We start from the raw sequence: 24904 nt of genomic DNA, 5'->3' as shown, positions 1-24904 counted from the left end.
TATGTAATATTTCATTATCTAAATATTCCGAGAAGGTACCGTACCACAGAAGCATATCAGGGCCTTGCTGACGCAGTTCCAGTTGCACTGTCCGACTCCGACCGATAGGCGGCGCTGCAGAGAATCGCGACCGCCGCGTCGTCGTGATTTCCGGTTGAGGAGGAGTTTGACGACGCACGATGAAACAACACGCTGCTCGACTCTCGGTCGTGTTAAACTCACACCGTGTTGTCTGAAAGCGACTGAAGTAATATTTAATGAGTACGTTCCTCGGCGTATTTCCCCGACACCGTCCCAGTTCAGACCTCGGTTCACCGGAGACGTCGGTATGAAATGTTACCTAACGTTATTTGACTGTTAGCTTAACTCGGCTAAACCCGGAAACACGTTTGTTATTTAGATTTGGAGAACTTTAATCACGATACTGAAGCTGAAAGTTAACTGACATTCTGTGTTTCTTATATCATTATTATTATAATTATTATTATTAGTCCTTTTGAAAAGGTTTCAGTTGTCGTCTGTACCAACTTCAATCCCAGTGAGGGTTTGCTCTTGGATTCTCGAAACAGACACAACGTGTCACCTTTAAGACTGGTAATTGAAATAATGATCCAAAGTATATTTACATCATACAACGAGTATTTTCCACCCAACTCTTGAATTGGGCTCTTCGTCGCATAATGGTCCTCTAATATTTCTGTGGCCATGATCCACGATAGGTTACTTTACCTCCTTCTTAACTACTTCAAGTTGTAGTATGTCAGATTTAGCTGGCATGTACAGTAACTACTTTAAATATGTGTGTGTGTGTGTGTGTGTACTGTGTATAGCTGTTCCATTTCACATTGTGGGACAGAGGCACCATGTAACAACACAGAAAATAACACGTATTGAGCGTGTTTGCCCATATTGAATCAAATATACTCATTAAGTGGGAGCACAGTGAAAGGATGGGTTCCTCTACAGCCCCTAAGGTCCAGTTAGGTGATATTCCTCATTTCATATTTTATCTTGTGTGCACAATATAATACATGTGTTGATCTACATGTATTGTATGCACAATATAATATATGTGTTGATATACGAGTATTGTATGCACAATATAATATAAACATGTGCACAGGTAGGACTGTCACAATAATTGCGTTATCCACTTATCGTACGATACATGAATAAGATGAACTTGATCATTTTTACTGACCGAAATAATAGCCATCGGTCTAGCAGGTCTTGCTGCTTCGATCCTCTCATCTGTTCTGTTCATGTAATTAATCAATTACTAGTTTGATCTTTAAAATGTCAGAAAATAGGGATTTTTTCATGTTCGTCTGAAGGCACCAACCATGTCTTCAAATTGCTTGTTTTGTCTGAACTCAAGTCTAAACTTTGGATAACATTTCTCTCAGCAGCAACACAAATTGTGTAGGACTTGCAGTCGCAACGACCAAAAGCCAGATACTGCAAGCTCACATGATGCAGTATCAAAAAATGGTCTTTAAATAACGATAATATTGTTTATCGCAATAATTTCTAGGACAATATATCGTGCAACAAAAAGTACTACTCGTGACAGGGCTACACACAAGTTATTATCTTGTGTGCACAAGTTAGTTTTGTATGTTTAGGTGAATTATTTTCTTCTTGCTCACATGAATGAATGAGACGTGATACCTCAGAGAACTTTGCATTTGACTTTGAGAATTCTGAGTTTGTTTTATTAAGATTACTTGAACCGATTAATCGACTATCAAAATAGTTGGCGATTAATTGAGTAATCGATTACTAATCAATTAAGCGATTAACTGTTGCAGCTCTAACTACAGTTATCTACAGTATTCCCAATGTGTCTGCTTTGTTGAAACGCCTGCAACAAAAAGATGGAGCTGTGTGTGTTTGTTGATCACGACTTTGACAGGAAAAGTTTTGGAAATATTTGGCCCACTATTTTCTAACATCATTCAACAAACTTCCTTCAACAGTCAAGATGCCCGTCCTGTGCAGCGGCTGTAAGGAGAAACGAGCTGCGCTGAAACGTCCGAAAACGGGCCACTCGTTGTGTAAGGAGTGCTTCTTCTGGGCCTTCGAGGAGGAGGTGCACCGGACGATCGTGGCAGCGAAGCTGTTCAAGCCGGGGGAGACGGTGGGAATCGCTGCCTCGGGCGGGAAGGACTCCACGGTGCTCGCACACGTAATGAAGCTCCTGAATGAGCGATACAGCTACGGCCTCGAACTAATGCTCCTCTCAGTGGATGAGGGAATCACCGGTTACCGCGACGACTCGCTGGAGACCGTGAAGAGGAATCAGCAACAGTACGAACTGCCGCTGAAGATCGTGTCATATGAGGAGCTGTACGGCTGGACGATGGACGCCATAGTGAAGCAGGTGGGGCTGAAAAACAACTGCACCTTCTGCGGAGTGTTCAGAAGACAGGCGCTAGACAGAGGAGCCATCATGCTGAAAGTGGACAAGATATGTACAGGTAAGGTTTTCCACCTTGAAATCTGATAGCAGCCTTAGTCTCAATGTCCCCCTCCACTCAAAAAAGTGTTTTCTTCTATTTCTGTTTTCTCTATAAGGGACTTGTATCTGAGCACATGTCCCTATAGAGGTGTTTTCACATTCCTCTCCAGGAGGAGGAGATTTCTGTGTCACTTCTCTGCAATTCGAAATTCAAACGAATCCTGTTCAAGCTAGATTTGGTACGTCGCAAATACAGAAAAACAAATCGCTTTCGAATATGCAAATGTGATATCATGAATATTCATAGTCTCAGAATTCCTCAATGAGGGAGAGAGAGTGGATGGTGTCCAGGCCCATTTCAGAGATTTTTTTAAACTTTTTTTCGGTAAACGATGTTAAACAAAACATTAAGGCATAGCAGATTATTTTTACATACTTTAAAATCTGACTGGAGGGGTTCTTTAAAGAATAAATAAAATTTTGGGAAATGGTTTCAATAGCCGTGTTTTTATGTTTGTCTGTTTCTTCTGTTTAGGTCACAATGCGGACGATGTGGCAGAAACGGTTCTAATGAACGTCTTGCGAGGGGACATAGCTCGCCTGCGCCGCTGCACCGCCATCTCCACGGTCAGCGAGGGCGAAGGGGTCGTGCCGCGCTGCAAGCCCCTCAAATACGCGTACGAGAAGGAGATAGTTCTGTACGCCTACTTTAAGAAGTTGGACTACTTTTCCACTGAATGCATCTACTCGCCAAATGCTTATCGAGGCCATGCGCGGACCTTTTTAAAGGACCTGGAGAGCGTGAGGCCCAGCTCCATCATGGACGTCATCCACTCCGGGGAGAACCTGTCTGTGCGGGATGGGGTGAAGATGCCCGTGCAGGGGACCTGTAATCGCTGCGGCTACATCTCCAGCCAGGCACTGTGCAAGTCGTGTGTGCTGCTGGAGGGACTGAACCGAGGCCTGCCGAAGCTGGGGATAGGCAAACACCACCGTCTGCATGACAAACTCCTCTCCCAGCAGCCGCTCACTGAGAGGGAGGAGAGGAAGCTGAAATCTGTAGACTTCTGACCGTTACTCTCACATGTTTTATTTAATATAAGGCTGAAAATGTACGTTCAGATTTTACGATGAACAATATTTGTTGTCTTTTATAGAGGAAAAAAATTGTCAAAGTTATTTTTATTGTTTTCTTTGATCATTGTATTGATTTGTAATATTTAATTATAGTAGAACACCAGTGATGCTGTCAACCTGGATCACATAGATAGTATGTATGCACACAAAGGTATTGTTCATTAATAGCTGAATGGTACGTGTTATATCTGTATAACAGACACACATACATACGAGGATTGGCAAAGATGGAAACATGTTCCGTTAGTGTGAATGTTTTGGTATGAAATTAAGCTTTTTGCCAGCATGTATTTTTCCGTTTTCAGCTTTATTATCGAATTATTAAACTTTTGGAGAAATCATTTAGTCAAAACTTATAATACACACACACACACACACACACACACACTCACAAAACTAGTGTACTGCTGCTTTAGGTGTGTGAGGTGCAGACGAGGCAATTTTTTTTCTATTTGAGTGAGGGGGATTACGATTATGTTTTTAATGAACAATGATTTAATAAATGCATTGTCCCCACATGTTCAGTGTTTTCTACAAGTTTCTATTGTTTGTCGTTGTTCTGATGATGATCAGGCAGCAGCGTGAATATGCTGAGGGTCACAGTTCTTACCACTAGTGATGCTACAGGCTTATATTGTGAAGGTCCCAGCCTGTAAACTAAACACAGATTTGGCCTGCCTTCAAAAAATACTTGCCACGAGGGATTTATCTATCTATTATGGGTCGACTGATACTCACCGTTTAATGATTATCGGTATCAGACATTTTTTAAAGTCGATTTGCCAATAAAATCATTTAATTTACTACTTTGGCTCTGATGCAGCCGCAGTCACGACTCTCTGGACTTTAGCAATGTGCTGTCCATGTTTCATAGTAATGGAGCTGACAGCTCCCTGCACTTTGTGTGTTAAGGTCATGTTGAAAACTTTAATTAAACATGCTTTAAGGGATTTCAATAAAAGTTTTGTGTTAAGAATTTGTGTTTTTTTCCGACACTTTTTTTTTACTGCAGACAAATATCGGTTATTGTCTTTTAGATTAGTAGTAATCGGTATCGGCCAAAAAAAGCCATATCCATCTATTCATCATAGGCGTGTCTAGCCTATTTTGTAAATCTTTCAGTAAAAAGTCAAAACCCCAGACAGTATATGGTTTAAACTTAATATTTTAACAACGTAAACACAACATATTTAATACAACTTCATTTGTAGTACTTTGTAAACCAAGTAAAGGCTTTGTGGCTCAGTATTAAAATAATTCATACTGATTTCCCCTACCCAAAAAGTCTGATGTTATTCTTTCACAAATGTGGGAATGATAGTTCAAAATTACGTTAAAATGTACAGTGTTTGGTTGAAAAAAAAAGTTTTTTTGGGGGGGATCATCAGCCTCCATCCATCCATGCATCCATCTTCTAGTAGGGTTGTATTTCCAATACGTGGCCACTAGGTGTCGCTAGAACACCGAGTCTCGGTCAGAGCGCGCGCTCCCGCGGAAGTACACACATGCACATACTTGCGGCGCGTTCGCGACGGCTCTCCTGACCAACTTCCAGGCGCAGTGGAGAAGTTGTCGGCAGGAGAGAAAGTCACACTTCGTAAACATTCGAGAGGCGAACGCGACCAGGCAGCCACCATGGACGACTTAGGTGAGTTGTGTTGAGAGAGAGAGAGAGAGAAAAAAGGCCCGCGTGTGTTTTTTCTCCTGCGCTCGGCGAGCAGCGGACCGCGGGGCGGAGGAGTCAACGTGACGACGAGGTTTCATGTCGCAAAAAAAAAAAAAGACTTCAGTTTCTGGCCCGGTGCGGTCGCGTATCTGTGAAAAGAGCTGAGATAATGTCGACGTGCGACACAGAGGGAACGTTTGCCATATTCGACATTTGACTCACTTCTTTATAATAATCATTTTTTTTAAAAATCGCCGTAGTAAAGTTTGCGGCTTTTAAACGTCCTGTTGTACGTGAACGTTTCACACACAGCCTCGCTTGTTTTTGATTAATATGTGCGCCGGAGGGCGGAGATACTTTGGCTGACAGCTTTAACATTACCTCCTCAACTCCTGCCCCCCGGGGCGGATTCATTCCAGCTTTGAAGTGGTGGAGTCAACAGGGGCCTCCAGACTCCGTGAGCCCGGACCCGAGCTGTGTACCTCCGGTCTGATGGAGCAGCGGATACACACTCTTTGACACTCCGGGCTCCACTTTCAGAACAGAAAACCTTCCTGACAGGGGACACGAGTGGGATCAGGGTCAAGAGAGAAAAACCTGAAATTCTGTCCTACGTGTAAAAAGATGCGTTTTAATTAGACATGTGGCAGTGGTAAGTTCAATTAAATGGGAAAAAAGAAACTCCTCAACATGGTGTCTTATCATGGCAGAGGTGCTGCTTGGTTCCAGGCAGGAGGTAAAAGAGCAGTTGGTTCCCAACCCTGTGCTGTTAACCTGTTGATATCCCCTCCAGGGACAGTTTTTATAGAGTCGATGAATACAAACGCTTTGCTAGCTGATCAATTATTTTAAATTAAAAGGTGACATATTATGCACAAATCACTTTTTCAGTGTTTGTGCACATACATGTGTCTATCTGTGGAGCCTGCCGGCCCACAAACTGTGAACAAAGACCACCCTGTCGTTTGATTGTGAGCTGGCTAAACCCTACAGCCTGGCTCTGAACCACTGGTTCAGATTTCTCTTCCACTGTGATGTCACCGTTGGACTCTTTTGGGGGGTAACCTGCAATCTGAGAATCTCCACTTCTCTGGTGAAGGGGCTTGACATTTCCTGCACATTATAAAAGTTGTTGACCAATCACAACAGACCGGGATTATCAGGATGGGGCGGGGCTAAAATAGATTCAGGCGTTTCAGACAGAGGGTGAAAAGAGGAGCTGCAGGAATGGGCAGGATGAGAACACTGATGCCGTTTTCTGAACATTAGAGCATGTCAACCTTTTCAGGTGGTAACTAAAATTGAAAGTACGAACCTGAATTTGAGCATAATATGTCACCTTTAATGAGGCAATATTTTCTTCATATTAAATGTTTATAAGACACAAAATATTCTACTTTAATTTCTTAATCACCTGCCACTGTGGTTGTGGTTGGTTTAAAAGATACTTACGACAGGACCTCCAACCATGTTCGGCATGGTACGGTATTATTTTTAATAAAATAGTGGCAAGAGCCCATCGAGTAGCAAGAGTCTCGAGTGACATCATCATACTGCGTGATTTATCTAGCACCCAAAGATATTCAATCATCAGTGATATAATAATGGAAAAATAACTCCTCATGGAAGGAGCGATGTCTGTCATTTTTTCAGAATAAATGTCTTGACAACTAAACGATCAAAATTGTTACCATTATTTTTATGTTGATTGATTAATCAATTAAGTAATCCTGTCAGCTCTACTATAAGATCTCTTGTGTCCCCCACATCTAATGTCAGTCATGTATCCTGCCTGTGTGACGTGACTCCACTCAGCCTTTCGGCTCAATCTATATTTTTTGTGCCGCCCTAATCAGTCACCTCTGCAGTTTGTTGGCCTTTGACCTTTGGCACCGAACCTCTGAACTTCTAATTTTGTTGTTATAGTTTTTGCCAGCTGCTCAGCTTGCTATATTTACCTTGCCAATTTGAAATGAACCCCCTTGTTTTGCCTGGCAGGTATCTGTCCGGTCACTCCCATTGTGCTGATCTACCCGAGTAGAAAGGCAATAAAATGGGTTTTTTTGCGAAATTGTTTAAGTGGCGAGACGGTGGGCCACATTTTGAGCTGTGAAAATACCTCCAGGGCACGTTGGATACTCTTGTTGCCACTGGCTAGTGAAAGGGCTGATTGTCGGTTGAGAGGGAGCTTGTAGTCCCACTGAAGTAGTGAGAACAGCAGGCTGAAATAAGGGGGGGGGGGGGGCGAGCTTGCCGAGGAATTTCTAACATCATTCTGTGTCAAGGTCCAAGGCCAAACGCTCTCTGGGTCGTGACTCACCTCCTACCACTTCTATCAGCTCCACCGAGGGGAGGGCTGTCTGCAGTCCGTCTTCCTCAAAACAAGTCCTCTGGCAGTTTGCAGACGCTTACATATTGTTAAAGAGCTCTGAGCTCTGAGGTCCGGTGGCCTGGCAATTGCAGAACCATTTATTTTACAAAGCCTTCAAATGCTCTGCCATTCAAATACATTATGCAGCAAACTCCTCCCACACCCCCTGAAAAATTTCCAACACAAACCATGTGAAATATTTGTAAATACTTTATGAAAGTGGATTACTGTACTTCCAGTATCTCCCCCCCCCCCCCAGATAATGAGCTCCCACAGGTCCTTGACCTGAGCCTCACTGATGACTGACGGATCTACATGGAGCTGTTTGGAAACCTGATCACGCTCTTCTCTTTTCGTCTTCTTGCAATCTGTGGATTTTGTTCTGCCCACGTCGGTCACCACTCGAGGAAGGGATCTCCCTCCGGAGTGTGAGAGCGCTCTGTCGGGCTGCATTTCTGAATCAGAGTATTCTCCGATCAGTCTTTGATAGACTCAGGTGGCCTCGCTGTAACTACTGATGTGGTCCACAAACCCTACATGACCGTGACCCGTCTGTCGGGACTCTTTCTGCCTCTGTGTTTTCTTGTTTGGAAGGGGAAGAAGCCACCACTCGACCGTCTGTGAATTCCTCAGGATGGTGTGAGATTTGGGCAGACTGACCTCACCAGGCTGTGGATGCCCTGCTCTGAGTCTGCAGGTTGAAAAACACTCAAGCAAAATAGATAAGGTCAGCCACGTATTGGGCTGGAGGGTCATAAATAAAGGGAGAATGGACTCCATTTGATGGTAAATTCTCTCAAAGTGCAAACTGCACCAGGGTTCACTGGGTGGCAGTTTGATCAACTTCTAAATCTCTATGTGCAGTAAAATTCCAGGCACTCGCATGCAAGATTGTGCCAGTCGGGTTCATCCTGCTCGGATCAATCGACACAGTTCACTCAGTCAGTTTCCAGAATGTGACCACGGTCAGCAACTGTTTTCGCTCAGGAAGTAAAACAGTGAAGAGGAAATGGATTAAAGGTAGCCTAGTGTTCAGGAACCCACCAGTACACACACATTGCTGAGTCTTGCCATCATCTGCGGAAAAAAAAAAACACCACAGAGAACCGGTTCTCTTTATCTCAGCCAGGCCTCAAAGCGGTGTGAAACACACAGAGGTCCATGTGTATCTACTGGATGTGGTGAATGCAGCAGCACCTGCTACACAGACCCTTTGTACACACATTGCAGTCCTGTTAGATTTGCTGAACTGAACTATTTGATGACGTTGCACAGGAAGGCCATGTTCTCCAAGAAGGAGTATGAGTTGGCTGCTGGTAGAGGGCAGCGTGGTCTTAAATGTTTACAGCATTTGCAGAGCATACCAGAAGATCTCAGAAGGTCTTTAGTGGTTTCTGTGTCCCAGTGTGTCCGCAGCGCAGAGTTTGTGTTACCAGACTAGCTATCATCACCCCGTGAGAGCTGCGAGGTTAGTCGCATACCGCCCCTAACCACTGTGCTCGCCGGCCTCGGCCAGAGGGACGCTCCTGACTGTAAATCAGTCTCGTTCCTTAGCTCCACACCCATCCTGTTCTGGGCCTGGGGAAGAGCGAGAGAGCGCTGCATGGCTGACCTCATCGCTCCGGCAACAGACCCTGCCCCACATCCTGAGGAAACATGAGGTGGAAAAAACAATGAGCAGAGTCGGTGCTGGAGGCCGGCAAACATTGGTAGAGGGGTGGGGGGGCGGCTGAAGGCTTCAAACTGTGATCCTGCCTCCAGAGCTGCGTTTCCACATTGTTGCTTCAGTCGCAGCCCCCTGCAACTCTCCTCCTCTCACCCTGCCGCGGCCACACCTTCCTCGCTCCAGGCCTCGTAACTCGGCTCGGGAACGAGTGCTGATTATTTTCGTGACAGATCTGAGGGTAATGTAGTAGGAATCCGAGTCCCTGCTGGATTTTTCTAACATTACTGAAGCTGGGGGAACGCTGAGGTCATATTTAAAGATGGAGCCTTACGCTTCTAAGCTTTTTTTTCTTAACTTGAGCATTGATGAAGCCGTTTTTCAATGAACCCATAATATTTCCAATCTTAAACTATATTATATTTCGTTAGACTGAAATCAGTAAACAGAAAAACAATAGTGACATTTGATTAAATATCTCAATCATTTTCGTGTGTGGGAAAAAAAACAACCTGGCAAAGTTTTCCTGGTCGCTGTTTCTCAAATGAGACGACATATTGCTTTTCTCTGTCATCTACCAAGGCTGAATATTTCGGTCAGGGTTTTTAGTGCAGGACGGACAACACAGCCTTTCTCTTTGGGGTCTTCCTCGTCCTTCCCCAAATTACCCTCTTCCACGGCACAAAAGACCCCTACAGACACACAGTCCTCACATGCGCGGCTGTGAATGTGTCCTCAGTGACTGCGTGTTACATCAGTCGTTAGACTTTTGCCCTATCATCTGACTTACTGGTCTGTGGGGAAGTGCTTTTATTTTGGTCCAGCGCGCTCTTGAGGGGGGAGGGGTGTCATCTTTCGGATAAGGGGCTGCTTGGCAGGGTCCAGTATTTTTAGGTGTGTTTATTTTGAAGTAATCACCCGAAGATGCTTCTGTCTCTCAGATACTGTGCTAATACACCCATTCATATTTTGTCTTTGTGACTGTGTGTGTTGTACGGTGGTGAATTTGTGAGCTGCCGGGCTTGACATTTATATCTCTCTTGCGCGATCATTTGATCTGTCAGTTCATTTCCTCTCATTCTCTGTCCCTCTGTCCCTGGTGTCTACCCAGCCTCCCCTGCCTGTCTCACTGGCATCTCCCCCTCCGCCCCCTCTCCCCTGCCCCTGCCTGTCTTGTTTGATATAAATATCGTGCGGGGTCGGCCTGATGGGGGTAGGGTTTCGGCATAGGGCTGTGGCCAGGTCTGCTTTTTTTGCTCCCCGGCTATAAACAGGTGAGCTGTGGATGCTGGTGGCCCATTGCCGTTGCCCACATGCTAATAGAAAGGATTAGACGGGGCCCGGGTCCCGTCCCCGCCTGTCTGCTCTGTGCTCCACGCTCTTGGAAATGGGCAGTGAAAACATTGGTGGAGCGGGACCTGTAATTGTCAACACATTATTTTAATTTTCCGGACCGACGGGTAGCATTTCATATTCGAGCGCGTTGCCCTCTGGCTCTCCACCTAGAGTCCTGCGGCACTGGAGGAATGTGTGTTCTGCTCGAGTAGATTTTTATTACAAAGCATCATTTTGATTCCCGAAGTGGAGCGAGAGAGAGAGAGAGAGAGAGGAATGTGTGGAATTCCCCATGCACCTTCGCTCCCATCTGATAAACACTGCAGGGCCGTGGTGAGGAGGGGGTGTGCACACACAGGCAGGACTGTACTTGTACCCACTGCCACAAGAATGTGTACAATATCAACACAACTTGAGAGTTGTTTGCTGAACACAATGTAGATTAGTGGCCACAGATGAATCCCATGACAGAGGGAGCGACTGTCACAATAAGTCTGTATGTTTGACTGAGATGTGTCGATTCCTCATGAGTTATTAGTCCCAGTCATGTCCCCGCCTGATGACAACTTTATTCCTCCAGACCTCGCACAATGGACTATTGAGTCAGGATGCTGTTGGAGCAGAATTGGACTTTGTCCCTCGTGGCCTCCAGTCCTACCCCCTGTCTGGAATGGAAAAGATTAGCTTGTTGCTTGGCTTACAGTGCATGTTTGCATTGTTAATGTTTCTGAGGACCAAGCTTGTCTGAGGCCGGCGTCCTCTTTCCAAAGTCAATGCTGCCCTCCTCAGGGAAATAATGGAACTGAGAACATTTCAGTAGCATCTCCCGCCATCATCATCATCCTTTTTATGACCTGCAATAAATGATATTAAATGGAAGAAGTCGATGGTCGCCAAGGAATGATGTGTGCGTAATGCAGGCTTACTCAGCCGAAGGCTGCAGAAGGATGTGAGCTGATGATCTTGGATTCAGTAATTATACCTTTCTGATGCTAAATGTGAACAGGTCTGACTTGTTTTAGTCTCCATCCTGATATTGAAATAGTAAATTCCATTTGTGTAGTGCCCTCCATGTTAGGGCTGCAACTGGTAATTATTTTTACTATCAGTTGATGTGCTGATTATTTTAATTTGATTAGTTTTCTATAGCCTAGTGTAACACGTTCACTATCACACATGATAAAGAAAAGCAGCAGATACTCCAGGCTGTACTGGTGAATATTGGGCGATTAGTGAACCATCTTATAGCTACAGATCAATTTTTCTGTCAATTATTTTATTGATTATTTCACCTCTAAGCCACGTTTTCTTTAAAGTCCCACTCATAAACATGTTATAGTTAGAGCTGCAACAGTTAATCGATTAATCGGTTACTGATCGACTACTAAATTAATCTGCAACTATTTTGATACGATTTATCAGTTTAAGTAATTTTTATGAAAAAACAAGTCAAAGTTCTCTGATTTCAGCTTCTTAAATATGAATATATTCTGGTTTATTTGCTCCTCTATGACAGTTAACTGAATATCTTTGATGTGTGGACAAAACAAAACATCGTCTTGTGGTTTTGGGAAACAGGTTCGACATTTTCTGCAATTTTATGGACCAAACAACTCATCGATAAATCATAAAATAATTGACAGATTAATCGATAGTTGCAGCCTTAGTTATAGTCTATAATCTACCTTCAGGACTTTTAAACGTAGTACTGTAGCTGTTCATTTCCCACCAGTGAATGAATGCTTGCAGAATGCATTAGACATTGTAGTTTGATTCAAAGAAGGAATCTGTGATGAACGTTCCCCGTGGAGATCTATTCTGGACGTCATGGGCTCACAGATGTGCAGTATGAGCAGGTGGGGAGGGGGTGCGATGCGTGCAAACACACTCTTTCAGAAAGTGTTTCAAAAAACTTGGCTCCATCTCCCAGGTTTTTTGGAAGGCCCTCCTGTCCTCCTGGTCGAGGCCAAGAAGAACTCTCGAGGAATACATTCCCATATGTAGTCTGGAGACCATATGTAGTCTGGTGCAATTTCTAAAACCTTTAAAAATCTCACACACAGATCAGTGTGAATCTAAATCTAAATCCTCCGCTTTGTATTAGACGACTCCCCTCTGTCCCACAACTAGTTGTGGTGGGGATTTTTAAAAATATATACAATTTTTACAAAGGCTTTGTTTTATGAGCGACTAAGTCAACTTCAGTTAGACCATGTTCAGCATGTCAGCACCAGGTGCAGATTATTTTAAGCTGGTCATGATATTTCAGCACATTTGCGCAGACATGGGCTATGTACTGAGCTGACCGCTTTAAATAGGATCGTGCTCCCATGTGGTTTATGTCCAACTTCATGACTTAAACATTTAGCTCTTGGGGCAGGATCCCCCTACGGACTGAAGACGAACACGAAGACCGAATTTATAAAACGAGCTGCGTGACACATCAAACGCTCAACCTTGTCCATTTGTGTCGAACAATTCCACTTTATCTCCTTTTAGATTTAACGGAACAATCTCAACATGTGTGACGTTACCGTCTTGTTGCTTTGTGGAGGAGAATGCAGAGATGGGTCTGATATCCAGTGTTTGTGATCAGGTGTAGAGACACTGTAACAATGCTGGTGTGGAAAGAATACCGTCACTCAAACCACTCCCCTCCCCCCTCTCCCCCCCAGTAGACTGGCAGCAAGTTAGCACTCCTTGTTGCTTTGTCTCGATGCTGACTGCTTCTCTCACACACGCACGCACGCACGCACGCACGCACACACACACACACACACTTTTTAAATATATATATATATATATATATATATATATATATATATATATATATATATATATATATATATATATATATATATATATATATAAAAATAACCCTGGCTGGAGGATGGTGTAGGTACAGCGAGTGGATAAAATAATGTGAGTACAGGAACCTGGACTTCCCAGTGATCCAAACACTAAATGTTCGTATTGCTCGATTTTTGCCTATTATGTTGATTTTCCAGATATTCTTTGTATTTATAGTCAGTTGATTGTGTTGGTCTCTCTATGAGAGGATTTGATGGCCTCATGGGTCTTTGTGTCCAGCATACATCAGTTTAAGACTTTAAATGAAGCTGTTAGTTAAATATTTACATTTGATGCGACTTTGTTTGAATTATGGGTTCAGTATTTGGGGTGTCAGAATTATTTAGACAACGGCACGGACAGTGTAACACTGTCAAAGCATAACTAGTTACATGTTGTTCCAGTTGTATATTAATCTTGTTTCTTGAAATAACAATCAGACAGGAGAGGAAACAAAGGTTTTCATCTATGAGACTTTTTCTACCACAGAGACTGTATTTTATAACTGCTGAGATAAACCTGTCCTCTTATTTGGATCATTTTCCATGTTGCTGTTTTGGCGTTAACCTACTTAAACAAGCGGTTATTGCTTGAAACGGACTCTAAAAGCCCCCGTAGTGTTACAGTATGCAGCCGGTGATCGGGGGTCTATTCTCGACGGGCTGAGGATAGACGGATTGTGTGATGATGTAAGAGTCTATTTTGTTCCCGCATTCCTCTGAACACTGTTCCCCCTTTTAGCCCTGGACGGGATTCAGAAACACTTTCTGTCCGTCTGCTCCTTTGTTGCTTCAGTCAAAGCCACAACTACATCACTCACTGAGGCGAAACGCCCTGACATGACGGATCAAGTTCATTGACAGGCAACTCTCACTATCAGCAGGGTTGTATTTATATCGGGGACTGATGAAAAAAATATTTTGTGGATTTCAGGGGGGTGTTTTATTGAGGCCAATGGGTTCAGGCGTGCGAGTCGGGGCCCTGTGAGTGTGCCGAACCCTATTGTTGGATGATATACATCAGGGGGAATCTTTTTTCGGTGACATGTTGGAATGAGAAACTGGATCGGTCTCGCCACCATTGTCCTTTTACTGCCTGACACCACAGTCGGTGGTCGCCTCGGAGATCCGAACAATCCCAGTAAAGAATTTACTGATCTCCAGTGCAACCATGTTGGCAGGTTGGAACACAGAACAAAGATACTGATGATTTATTTGGGAAATAAATATATAAACATTCTATCTTTCAGACGCGTTGCTGGCAGACCTGGAGTCGACTACATCCCACATCGCAAAGCGAACGGTGTTCTTGACAGACGAGACCCCCTACTCCATCCCTACAGGAGGACACTCCTACCAGGATGTGGCAGTCCCGCCCCCAGTCCCCCCTCCACCCTCGGCCGAGGCTCTGAATGGTTCCCTGACAGATCAGCCGGACTCCCATCACTCCTCTCAGCAGGTGAGTCACGGTTGATCACCGTAGCCTGATGATATACTGAACTCATCAACTCAAATGTTTTTTCTTTCTTTTTATTCAGTTTCATCAATTTTTTTAAAAATATAACAGAACATTCCCTGACATAGAACCAAAGGATTTGGGATTTTATATTGTCTGCTATTGATATAATTAAGGTTCAAATAAGATTTGAAACCACAGCTGTCATATATATCTGAGCATGTGTTTGATGTGACCTATCAGAGAATGGATATGAGCAGCGATGTTCTCAAACAGTGTGTTTTTGGGTGGGACTGACTGACGTGTCCTCTGCAGTCATTAGGTTCAGGGCAGAAGAGCTCTTGGTCCCGGGACAGTAGCAGCTCTCCGTTGTCTCACATTGAGGAGGACCACGTCTACAGGTAGTCCGCACACCCTTCAAATGTTGTTTGCAGAACGTTGACCTTATCACCTGTAATTGAACATTTCTCTTTCCGCTCCATCTTCAGTTTTCCAAACAAACAGAAGTCGTCGGACTCGTCAACAGCAGCCATAACCTCTGCCCTGGGCAGTAACCTCTCAGAGCTCGATAGGCTGCTGCTTGAGCTCAACGCAGTGCAGCAGAGTTCCCCCTCGTTCCCTACGACAGGTAGAACAAACGAACAAAGACTTCAGCTTTATCCGTTTGGTTTGTGGTGAGCAGAGTTAGTTTTATTGCTAATGTGTGTCCACAGAGGAGGCAGCTCCACCCCTACCCTCCTGCGGCATCACCCACTACGAGAACGGCAGCGGGCCGGACATCATGGTGAGCCCTCCACCTCAGGAGAAACCCAAGAGGAACGGGACGAGGGTGGATGAAACCCGACCCACCGTGGAGAGTCTGCTGGATGAGCTGGAGGGCTCAGTGCCATCGCCCAGGTACACAACTGCCCTCGACAACTTCTCTCTAACTAACGACACCACCACATACGAGGGCAAAAAGTCTGCAGGTTATTTCAGGAATGTTAGTGGTAGGGGTCGAGCAATATTAACAATTTTAATGATAATCAGTATCTGCCATTTTTTAAGCTGATTTGCCCATAAGATAATTTAATTTTAAAATGTTCTACTTTTTTTGCAGCCACAGTCCATGTTTGTTTGTTCAACTTCATAGTAATGTGGCTGATAGTTCACTGCACTTCTTGTGTTGAACTCTTCTCAGAGGAAGTGGCTGCAACAAAAAGATATAATTAAAAGGTGAACCTCAAACAGTGCGAAACCAATAAAATTTAAAATATTAATTTAAAGAAGGTTACTGTCCACACATTAGGGACAATATAGGGTTATGGTCTTGCCCAAGGACACATCACCATGGGAACAGGAGGAGCTGGGGATCGAACCATCGACCTTCTTCTTTGTGGATGACCCTCTATACTTCCTGTCTGCCAATATTTTTAATGGTTTTTAATGGCTTCAGTGGGCAAAAATGTTTCAATTGCAATGTTTTGCCACCTCAGCCAGGTCCTCTCAGACTTCTCTCTCACTTGTAGAGAGGGGGGACACGGGATAGCGACCACCAGCCTGGATTTTCTTCTATCGGACCATCTGTCCTCACAGGCAGACTCTTCGTTTGTCCGCACCACAAGTGGAAGTAGTTGTGTGAGAAATGGAATGAGAGCTTAAGAGTGTCCTCTTCTTATCACAGTTAACAATATTATTTATACAGTTTGACAGAGGCAATAATCTGGCCCTTGTTTGTCTTTCTGATGTTTATTTGAACGAGTCCTCTCCTCTCGTGCCTTTCTGCCTGCTAGCCGGAGGCTCAGCTAAGTGTTAAATCTCCAGTTCTGATAGAAGATGTGAGGTTATACAAATCCTGTCGAAGATCTCTGAAGTCTCTGTGGCCTGTTCCATCTCTAGGCCAGAGAATAGTTTTGGCTTGTCACTGGGAATCAGACAATAGATATTCAGAGTTCTGCTTGTGATTATAAATCCTGTTGTAATTTGTATTTTCCAGCCCCACTGCCTGCCACGGCGATTTCGACAGCCCCTCTCAGCAGCAAGCCCGAATTTCAGCTTCTTGTGCCACGAGGGAGCTCGATGAGCTGATGGCATCTTTGTCTGACTTCAAGGTAAAAAGCACATTCCCGGTAAACGCTGAAAAACCCTAATTCATTGACAAACTCTAGCTAAGAGATCTGTCATTTCCCCTTTGATTCCCTCTCCTGTTCCTATGCGTACTCACTCATTTCTCTGTTCTCTAGCCCAGCTCCTTAGGCTCTCTGCTGGACCCAGCAGGGGCATCTTCCAGCTCTCCTCTTCCTCCGGTCTCTTCCTCCGTCACCCCGGTGGCGTCTCCTTTTCTTCGTCTGTCCCACCCGTCCGCCTGTGCTTCTCCCCTCTTCTCTTTGCCCGATGGTCTAGAGTTACACATAGACGAGGACGGAGGAGACGGTGGCATGTCCACGGCCCATCCCAACCGCCTCCCTCCCCACAGTCCCATATCCTCGCTCTCTGCAGCCAGTGATCTAGACATGGACTCTGCCATTGATGTCTCTGCCACCATGCTGTCAAACCACACCAAGTCTCTGCTCGTCCTCTCTCAGTCTGCGTCGTCTAACTCTTACCTGATGAGAAATAGCCCGAGTCCTTCCAACACCACCACCACCCCCTCACTCACTTCAGTTAACACTGTCCTGGACCACAAGTGCTCCAGTCCGTCCATAGAACGGGTATCACCCTCAAACGCTGTCGGTAAATTCTCCTGTGCCTCTGAGACTATGGGTAAGGGGTCTGCGTCTTTGCATGACCTTGATTTAAACTCCTTTTCTCCGTCCCCGTCGAAAAACCTCACACCTCCTCTCTCGGTGCCAAAGACTCCTTCGCCCCTCCCTGTTGCTCACTCTATATCTCCACCTTCTGTATACACTTCTTCAAAAACATCCTCGCCATTTCCAGTCTCTCCGTTGATGGTCCCCACCCCACTGGCCTTCACCAGCCCCAGCAGACAGCTGTCAGAGCCGGCACCCGCAGCACAGAGACCCAGCCACTTTGCTGCGCAGCCACCCCCCGTGGAGGAGCCGTCCCTGGACGAGGCACTCGACAAGCTGCTAGCTATGAGTTTTGCGCAGAATCAATCGCACGTGGAGGAGGCCCAGCTGCAGATGGAGGCCCGGTGTCTGGGCAGAGAGATGCAGGAGGAACTCATCCTGCCCATGGACAGAAACAGCGTGCAGCCCGATACGTTCACCAGTGCCACTAACACCATCACAGACGGCTCCGTGGATGGGGGCACCGATGGAATCGGAGATCTGGACTGGGCTGACGAGGAGCTGTCCGTGTCCTTCCACGACGGACTGGACGGCACCATGACGCCGTACACAGAGAGGCCCTACACAGATGGCAGCATGACCCCGTTGACAGAGGCCAGCTGGATGGATGAGTCCATGACCCCGTCTTCGTGCCCCGGGACCCCCGACGTTGCCCTGGACCTGCCCATGCCGCAGACTCCCAATATAGACCGTGTCTCCGCGTCCGGACATGTACGCATTGCCGCTCCTGCCCGACACGCCCATGGCTTGAATTGTTTACACCGAGCTCTGTTTGTGTTCTTACTTGTAAGACTGATGCTTCCTGCACAAACCCTTGTGTCTGCTCTACCAGTCCGTGCTCAGGGGGTTTCTTTCATCTGTTGTTTTAAAAAACATGATATACTTTAATAGTACAATTTCTTAAGCTATGTTGGTTGTAGAAGTATGTTTGGCCACTTTTCTGGACAGCTGTGAAGGGACTAGTGACAAGGAGACAAGGAGAGAGTCATGGTATGGGGCATGTGCCTTAAGCACTAGGCCACTTGTCGCCCCAGTTTTTATTGTAACAGAAAAGATGACGATGGCCTTGTTTGCATTTCATTTCATCTCTCAAATCTTACTTAGCACTGTCCAGTATAGTTGGAACAACTATTCAACCAACTGAACATTAATCAATAATTTTGATAATTGATTAATAATCTTAATTGTTTATATTCACCTTTTCAGCTTTGCTGTAGCTTTATCTGTGTTTTATATAATATTAATGTGAATATTGTTGGGTTGTACACTTCTGCTCACGTTAAAGTCCATGGGCCTCCAGAACTTGTGAGGAGCATTTTCAGAAAAAAAAACAGTATCATGTTTGAGCTTTGCATAAAAAGAAAGATGAAAGAAACCGTCTTTGAGAAAACGCATCATTAGACAGAAGCTTGTGGAACAGAGGGAAGCTGAGAAAGGGAGTTAGCTCTTCTTAATCGGCAGTTTTTGTTTTGACACTTACATGTAAGTCACTGGTCTGCAGCAGCAGCAGCAGCACATGTAACTGTTGCACTGGTTTTTGTGTGAAGGACCCGAATGTGACCTCAAACTTGTGACATAAGCATGCGACACGTGCATGGAGTGACTCTGAGCCCACTGACCACTGCTTCCCGGCCTGCCAGTGATTCGAAAACCATAATTTGTGTGACTCACCCGCGGCGGCAGAGCTCCGCCGTATAACCGCTTTCAGCTGGTTTGTGATCGGTGCGGACGCGTGACGAGCTGCTCATCGTTTCCCGCCGTAGATCAAATCAGTGATCAGGCGCACCAAGGAGACCCCAAACATACACCCCATGTACCGAGATGGCCACGTGCGCAGGAAGATGGGCCCCGTCATTGTTAACAAGAGCAGTTCTCAGGACCGCCTCATAGAGGAGCTGCAGGGGAAGCTCGGGATCGGCCGCGCGGAGCGCCGTCGCAAACAGTCCGATGACTGGCTGACGGAGGGCGTCATCGTCATGTCCAAACCCCAGCGCTTCCGTCCGGACGGCAGTGAGGTCGACAAGGTTGGCTCTCGTGTGCTTAACAGTTCACCCCAGATATTTTGTTCTCCTCTTAATTCACCTTCCATGTTCTGCACATTTCCCTCTGTGTGTCTGCTTCCTTCTCTCTGTTCTTCTCTCCTCCTCTTCAGATCGTTAACCCCCCCGAGTCGCCTGTCCCTGTGAGGAAGGTGCTCCCACCTCCCTCTCCCCCGGCCCCCCGTCACCCCCTTATTGTAGAAGAGCCTCGGCGACCACCTGCTGTGCAGCTTCCCCTCGTTCCTATACCGCCCCCGCCGCCGCCCCCTCCTCCTCCTCCTCCACCACCACCCTCCTCTCCCCCTTCACAACATCTGCACTTCCGCGAACCAGTTCCCGCTCCTCCTCGGCAGATCGTAAAAGCTTCACATCCACCACCGTCCCCAATGCGGGAGCCTCCCGCCCCCAAGTCAGAGCCCCCACCTCCTGTTCTTAAAACCCCAACACGGCCTCCGCCAGTGGAGCCGGTCACACCAGTCGCACCCAAAGTGCTGGTGTCTGTTGGTTGCCAAACAGAGTATGACCCAATCTTCCCTCCAATGCAGGCATGAACCCCGTCTCCTTTCCTTTTTTTTCTTTCTCCACACTGATAAGCAGACTGTGAATATATTATTTAATCTCGGTAACCTGGAACGTGGACATTGCGTAAACATTTCTGACCTTGTCATGCACATCTTCAACACATAACTGTTTTCATGACTGAACCTTTTCAGATAATGGCCCAAGGAAAGGGCGGCGTTCCCGGCGGGCCCCCGACGCAGGTCAACAAGCTGGACAACATGCTCGGTAGCCTGCAGTCGGACCTCAACAAACTGGGTGTACAGACGGTGGCTAAAGGAGTGTGTGGTGCCTGCTGTAAGCCGATTGTGGGACAGGTGAGATGCTCTTATTAAAGATAGTATATCTAGGTGGAATTAAAATAAACATTTGAAAGAGTTAGCATACCAAAAGCACGGTTCCCCTTTTCCTGTCTGTCCAAGGTGGTGACTGCCATGGGCCGCACGTGGCACCCCGAACACTTTGTGTGCACACACTGCCAAGAGGAGATCGGCTCCAGGAACTTCTTCGAGCGTGACGGGCAGCCTTACTGCGAGCAGGATTACCACAACCTCTTCTCCCCGCGCTGCTACTACTGCAACGGGCCCATACTGGATGTGAGTCCCCGCCGTGCTCTCTTTGCCATGGTCTCTCTGTCGAGATATTTGCGACCGGCCCTGCAATAAACGTTTGTCCTGTCTGTTTCAGAAAGTTGTGACGGCGCTGGACAGGACGTGGCATCCGGAGCACTTCTTCTGCGCTCAGTGTGGCTCCTTCTTCGGCCCAGAGGGTACTGAGATCTCTTCATCCCTACGACTATTAGTTATACTGGACTTTATTTGATTTATGATTTGTCTCCCCTTAAAGAACCTCTCCAGTCACGTTTTTAAAGTATATCAAAATAATCTGCTATGCCTAATATTCTGTTTGACATTGTTTACCCCCAAAAAAAGTTTTAACAAAACCCTCTGAAATGGGACTGGAAACCATCCACTCTCTCCCTCACCGAGGAATTCTGAGACTATGAATATTCATGATATGCAAATAACACAGGCCCCGCCCACCACCGCTGCTCGCACTAGGTGGTAGAATCGGCGAGATTCAGCCATAAAACTTTCACGAACTGCTAATGCTAACGCTAACTGTCTGTTGACAAACCTGCCGTCCTCTCGTGGATGCTCTGCTGCACTGGAAGTTTCCGGTTTCTTTGCCTCACATTTGCAAATTTGACAGCGATTGGTTTTCTGTGTTTGTGACATATCCAAATCTAGCTTCAAAAGGATTTGTTTGAATTTCAAATTGCAGAGATGAAACACAGAAATCTCCTCCTCCAGGAGAGGAATGTGAGAATTAGTCAACGTCAGACATTTTAGAGGACAGGAACAGAATAAAAACACTCTTTGAGTGGAGGGGGACTTGTGTAGTAAAATCTCTTAACCATCTCTGTTTGTCCTGTGAAGGTTTCCATGAAAAGGATGGGAAAGCCTACTGCAGGAAGGATTACTTTGACATGTTTGCACCGAAATGTGGAGGCTGTGCCAGAGCCATTCTGGAGAACTACATCTCGGCACTGAGCAGCCTCTGGCATCCTGAGTGTTTTGTGTGCAGGGTCTGTATCATTCATGTCTCAGCTGCTCTTTTATGTCATGAAAAATTTGACTGACTCGACAAGATATTGTAACAAGAATAATTAGACTACGAGTCACAGCATCTCCCTCCGTCTGCGTCCACAGGAGTGCTTCACCCCATTTGTGAACGGCAGCTTCTTCGAGCACGACGGCCAGCCCTACTGTGAAGTGCACTACCATGAGCGCCGCGGATCCCTCTGCTCCGGCTGTCAGAAGCCCATCACCGGCCGCTGCATCACTGCCATGTCCAAGAAGTTCCACCCGGAGCACTTTGTCTGCGCCTTCTGCCTGAAGCAGCTGAACAAGGGCACCTTTAAAGAACAAAACGACAAACCCTACTGTCACGGCTGCTTCATCAAGCTGTTCAGTTAGAGCCTCTAGCAGTAGCACACACGGGTCAGGACCTGGAGAAGTGTCTGAAGCATCTTTCACACTGGTGGGGTGAGAATGGATTGTGTGTGTGTGTCTGTTTTCTGATCATAGCGTTGGAGGTGTGTAGGGTTTAAGCTTGTGCACCCCGTCTTTTTACATGTCCTTCAGAAATGTGGAAAACTGTCCCTTTGTTTTTTAGACAGACAGCGATTTGTTTTTTTAACCGTCTGCAGAATTTTGAGTTGGTCAGTAGGTGTCAGTGTGAGGCAGACGCGCTCAACATTTAAAGGACGTTGACATTTCGTGTTGGACATTTTCCACAGACAACGAGCTGTCGTTCTTTAGGTTTTTTCCGTTGCTAACTCTCAAATCTTTTTATTATTGTCTTTCTTTATAGAAGGTGGTGAAATCTTACTGAACACTGTAGAAATCCATGAAATACTCTGCATGTTTGACATTGTTGCTCACTGGTTGAGTGGTCATTTTAGATACCATAGAAAACAAAGAAATATAAAAATCTGTTAACCACAGCAGGGAACAGGTGACATGTTGTTTTAGAACTACAGTACTGGAGGAATGGGCATGAGTGGGCATGAGTCAGCATTCACCTTTTTTGGGGGGTATGTATGAAAGTGATTGTCTTCAGACTTATTCACTGAGCCTTAGAAAACACCATTATATGTGGATTTTATGTGTTGATACTAGAGTGTAACAAATTTGAGTTTTTCCTATAAAATGAATCAAATGAGAATCGAGTCAGTTCTACAGTTTGTAACATCAGAATCTCAAGAGCACGTGTGTTTTTTTTAGCCAAAGGCAGAACCATGTATGGATGACGACTTTTGCAGTGATCGACAGTGAAGAAATTCAGTGTGTAGCCATCTGCCAGCAGCTGCAGTGTTCACACTCTCTCCATCACATGATCGAATAAACCTCGTGTTTGTACCAAATCATTCCTTATTTGTTTTCCACTGAAGAAAAGGGGAGAAAATCTTTCTCGCAGTTGTCTCATACAGCTGAGTGGAACCTCACAAAGATGTTGGGAGAATGTCGTGAACCTCTCACACCACCATGACTCTGTTTTGAGTTCATCATGATAAGTTTTTAAATGTAAATATCCAATGCAGCTGCTTAGTAAGCAAAGTACCGGGATGCTTAGCGTGTGTTTGATAACCACTCGTTTGAAAAGAGAGAAGACATAGTCAAGATACTTTTGGTGTCATTACTGTATTGAGAAGCTGGTGAATGTTAATTAATAAGTAGCTCAGGATGAAAGGAAATATTCAAACGTGCCTGTGATACTCCAGCAGCTCTGCGACTGTGGATTAACAACTGTGTATTTCAGCGTCGCTGTATCACAACTGGTATCACTTTGTCTAATGGCGCTGGCAAAGTCAGCGAAATACCGACAACAGGGCAATAGTCCACGGTTATGTTTTCATATTACTAGTCTGAGTCCACTGAAAATTGTCGCCTGGTGGTCTGTTAGAATAACTTGTAGGGCTGAGATGACTCCCACCCCTCAGCGTCTGAGTAGCATCTACTGTATGAGCACCGGGTCGGGGTCTGTACATGGTGAACCACGACACGCAGCAGATACGACATCATTCAGGGAAATTTCTAGAGCCTTAAATCTTCTCACTCTATTTAACAGGTCATGTAACGGCTGTCTATTCAAAATCAATTTTAGTCCAGTGTTATTTAACCAAAGCCGTACGGTCTTTGAATTGTTTTTCGTCTGTTCGCTTTCTATTCTTTTCACTTTGAATGTCAATAGTTATGAATACTAAGATTCTCTCCTCTGGTCTGATTACGCAAAATAAATTCTGTTTTGGTATCAACATGTTTTCCAGAGGCTTCATTTGTAACAAACTGTCACTCAGAGCATCATAAAAACAAATTAGTCCAGCTGTACAATACGATGAGACAATGGACATTCACAACAAAACGAGCATTGTGGATCGTGGTCTCTCTGATCACATGGGTCCCTTGCCCAGTAATATACATCCATGCCTCCTTCACTGTCTTCTTAAAATAAAAAGAGTAAAAATGAGAAGTTTATTTTTAGTGGATAATCAATTGATGCAGATACCAGAACATATGAACTTCAATTAACCTTTAATGTTGAATTGTACCCTCGTACTGGTGACGTGAGACCTCAGAGAGGAACTGGTCCCTCACCCTGAGGTTGAATTGTCAAATGCTCAAGAAGGTTTCGGGTCAAAGTCGGTCACCAGTCTGACTACTGAACCAACAGCTTACTGGAAAACCAGCAGCATCATTCCACATGAAAATGCAGCAGATATTTATAAAAAAATAAAATAATTATAATTAAATTGAACAAGGAACACATTCTGTACATACATTATGACATTCAAGGCACATTGGCAATAAGGATACACTAAATAAAGAGTAATAAGTAATAGAAAAAAAACATATAAAACATAGGTAAAATAAATTAATAATAATAACATGAATAAAACAATAATGACAAATAAGTTTCCCTAAATGCATCAGAGGTCAGTCATCAAATATTTTGAGAACATCATATAGAGCTGCAACAGTTAATTTTTTAGTATTCGACTAAGCGCCAACTATTTT

At 45.1% G+C, this 24904-nt stretch overlaps 2 protein-coding genes across 4 annotated transcripts; both read left to right on the top strand.

Moving 5' to 3' along the window:
* The first annotated feature begins 123 nt into the window (after positions 1-123).
* On the top strand, positions 124-4574 carry ctu1 (cytosolic thiouridylase subunit 1 homolog (S. pombe)). 2 transcript variants are annotated; one of them, XM_035640773.2, is made up of 3 exons: positions 124-261; positions 1980-2480; positions 2997-4574. In XM_035640773.2, the coding sequence occupies exons 1-3, from the start codon at positions 258-260 to the stop codon at positions 3530-3532; spliced, it is 1041 nt and encodes a 346-aa protein (XP_035496666.1). In that variant the 5' UTR covers positions 124-257; the 3' UTR covers positions 3533-4574. The 2 variants fall into 2 exon arrangements, with proteins under 2 accessions (XP_035496666.1, XP_035496667.1); XM_035640774.2 differs by having other exon boundaries at positions 141-326.
* A 517-nt stretch (positions 4575-5091) lies between these two features.
* On the top strand, positions 5092-24144 carry pxnb (paxillin b). 2 transcript variants are annotated; one of them, XM_035640174.2, is made up of 14 exons: positions 5092-5246; positions 14733-14941; positions 15254-15339; positions 15427-15566; positions 15652-15835; positions 16914-17028; positions 17161-18438; positions 19491-19751; positions 19880-20311; positions 20480-20641; positions 20747-20920; positions 21012-21093; positions 21764-21912; positions 22037-24144. In XM_035640174.2, exons 1-14 carry the CDS (start codon positions 5234-5236, stop codon positions 22301-22303), a joined length of 3552 nt encoding a protein of 1183 aa, XP_035496067.1. In that variant the 5' UTR covers positions 5092-5233; the 3' UTR covers positions 22304-24144. The 2 variants fall into 2 exon arrangements, with proteins under 2 accessions (XP_035496067.1, XP_035496068.1); XM_035640175.2 differs by lacking the exons at positions 17161-18438; positions 19491-19751; positions 19880-20311.
* The last annotated feature ends 760 nt before the right edge of the window (positions 24145-24904 follow it).

The sequence above is a fragment of the Scophthalmus maximus genome, chromosome 3 (assembly GCF_022379125.1).
Source record: "Scophthalmus maximus strain ysfricsl-2021 chromosome 3, ASM2237912v1, whole genome shotgun sequence".
In the NCBI taxonomy this organism is placed as follows: domain Eukaryota; kingdom Metazoa; phylum Chordata; class Actinopteri; order Pleuronectiformes; family Scophthalmidae; genus Scophthalmus; species Scophthalmus maximus.
Note: the sequence above shows the minus strand (reverse complement) of the source record. Positions and strands in the feature narration are given on the sequence as shown.

Bases quoted from the DNA above. Each gene is read 5' to 3' on its own strand.
- ctu1 (XM_035640773.2), top strand. The intron at 2,481-2,996 runs GTAAGGTTTTCC...TCTTCTGTTTAG, and splicing joins AGTGGACAAGATATGTACAG to GTCACAATGCGGACGATGTG.
- pxnb (XM_035640174.2), top strand. The intron at 15,567-15,651 runs GTAGAACAAACG...GTGTGTCCACAG, and splicing joins CCCCTCGTTCCCTACGACAG to AGGAGGCAGCTCCACCCCTA. The intron at 21,913-22,036 runs GTCTGTATCATT...CTGCGTCCACAG, and splicing joins CTGAGTGTTTTGTGTGCAGG to GAGTGCTTCACCCCATTTGT.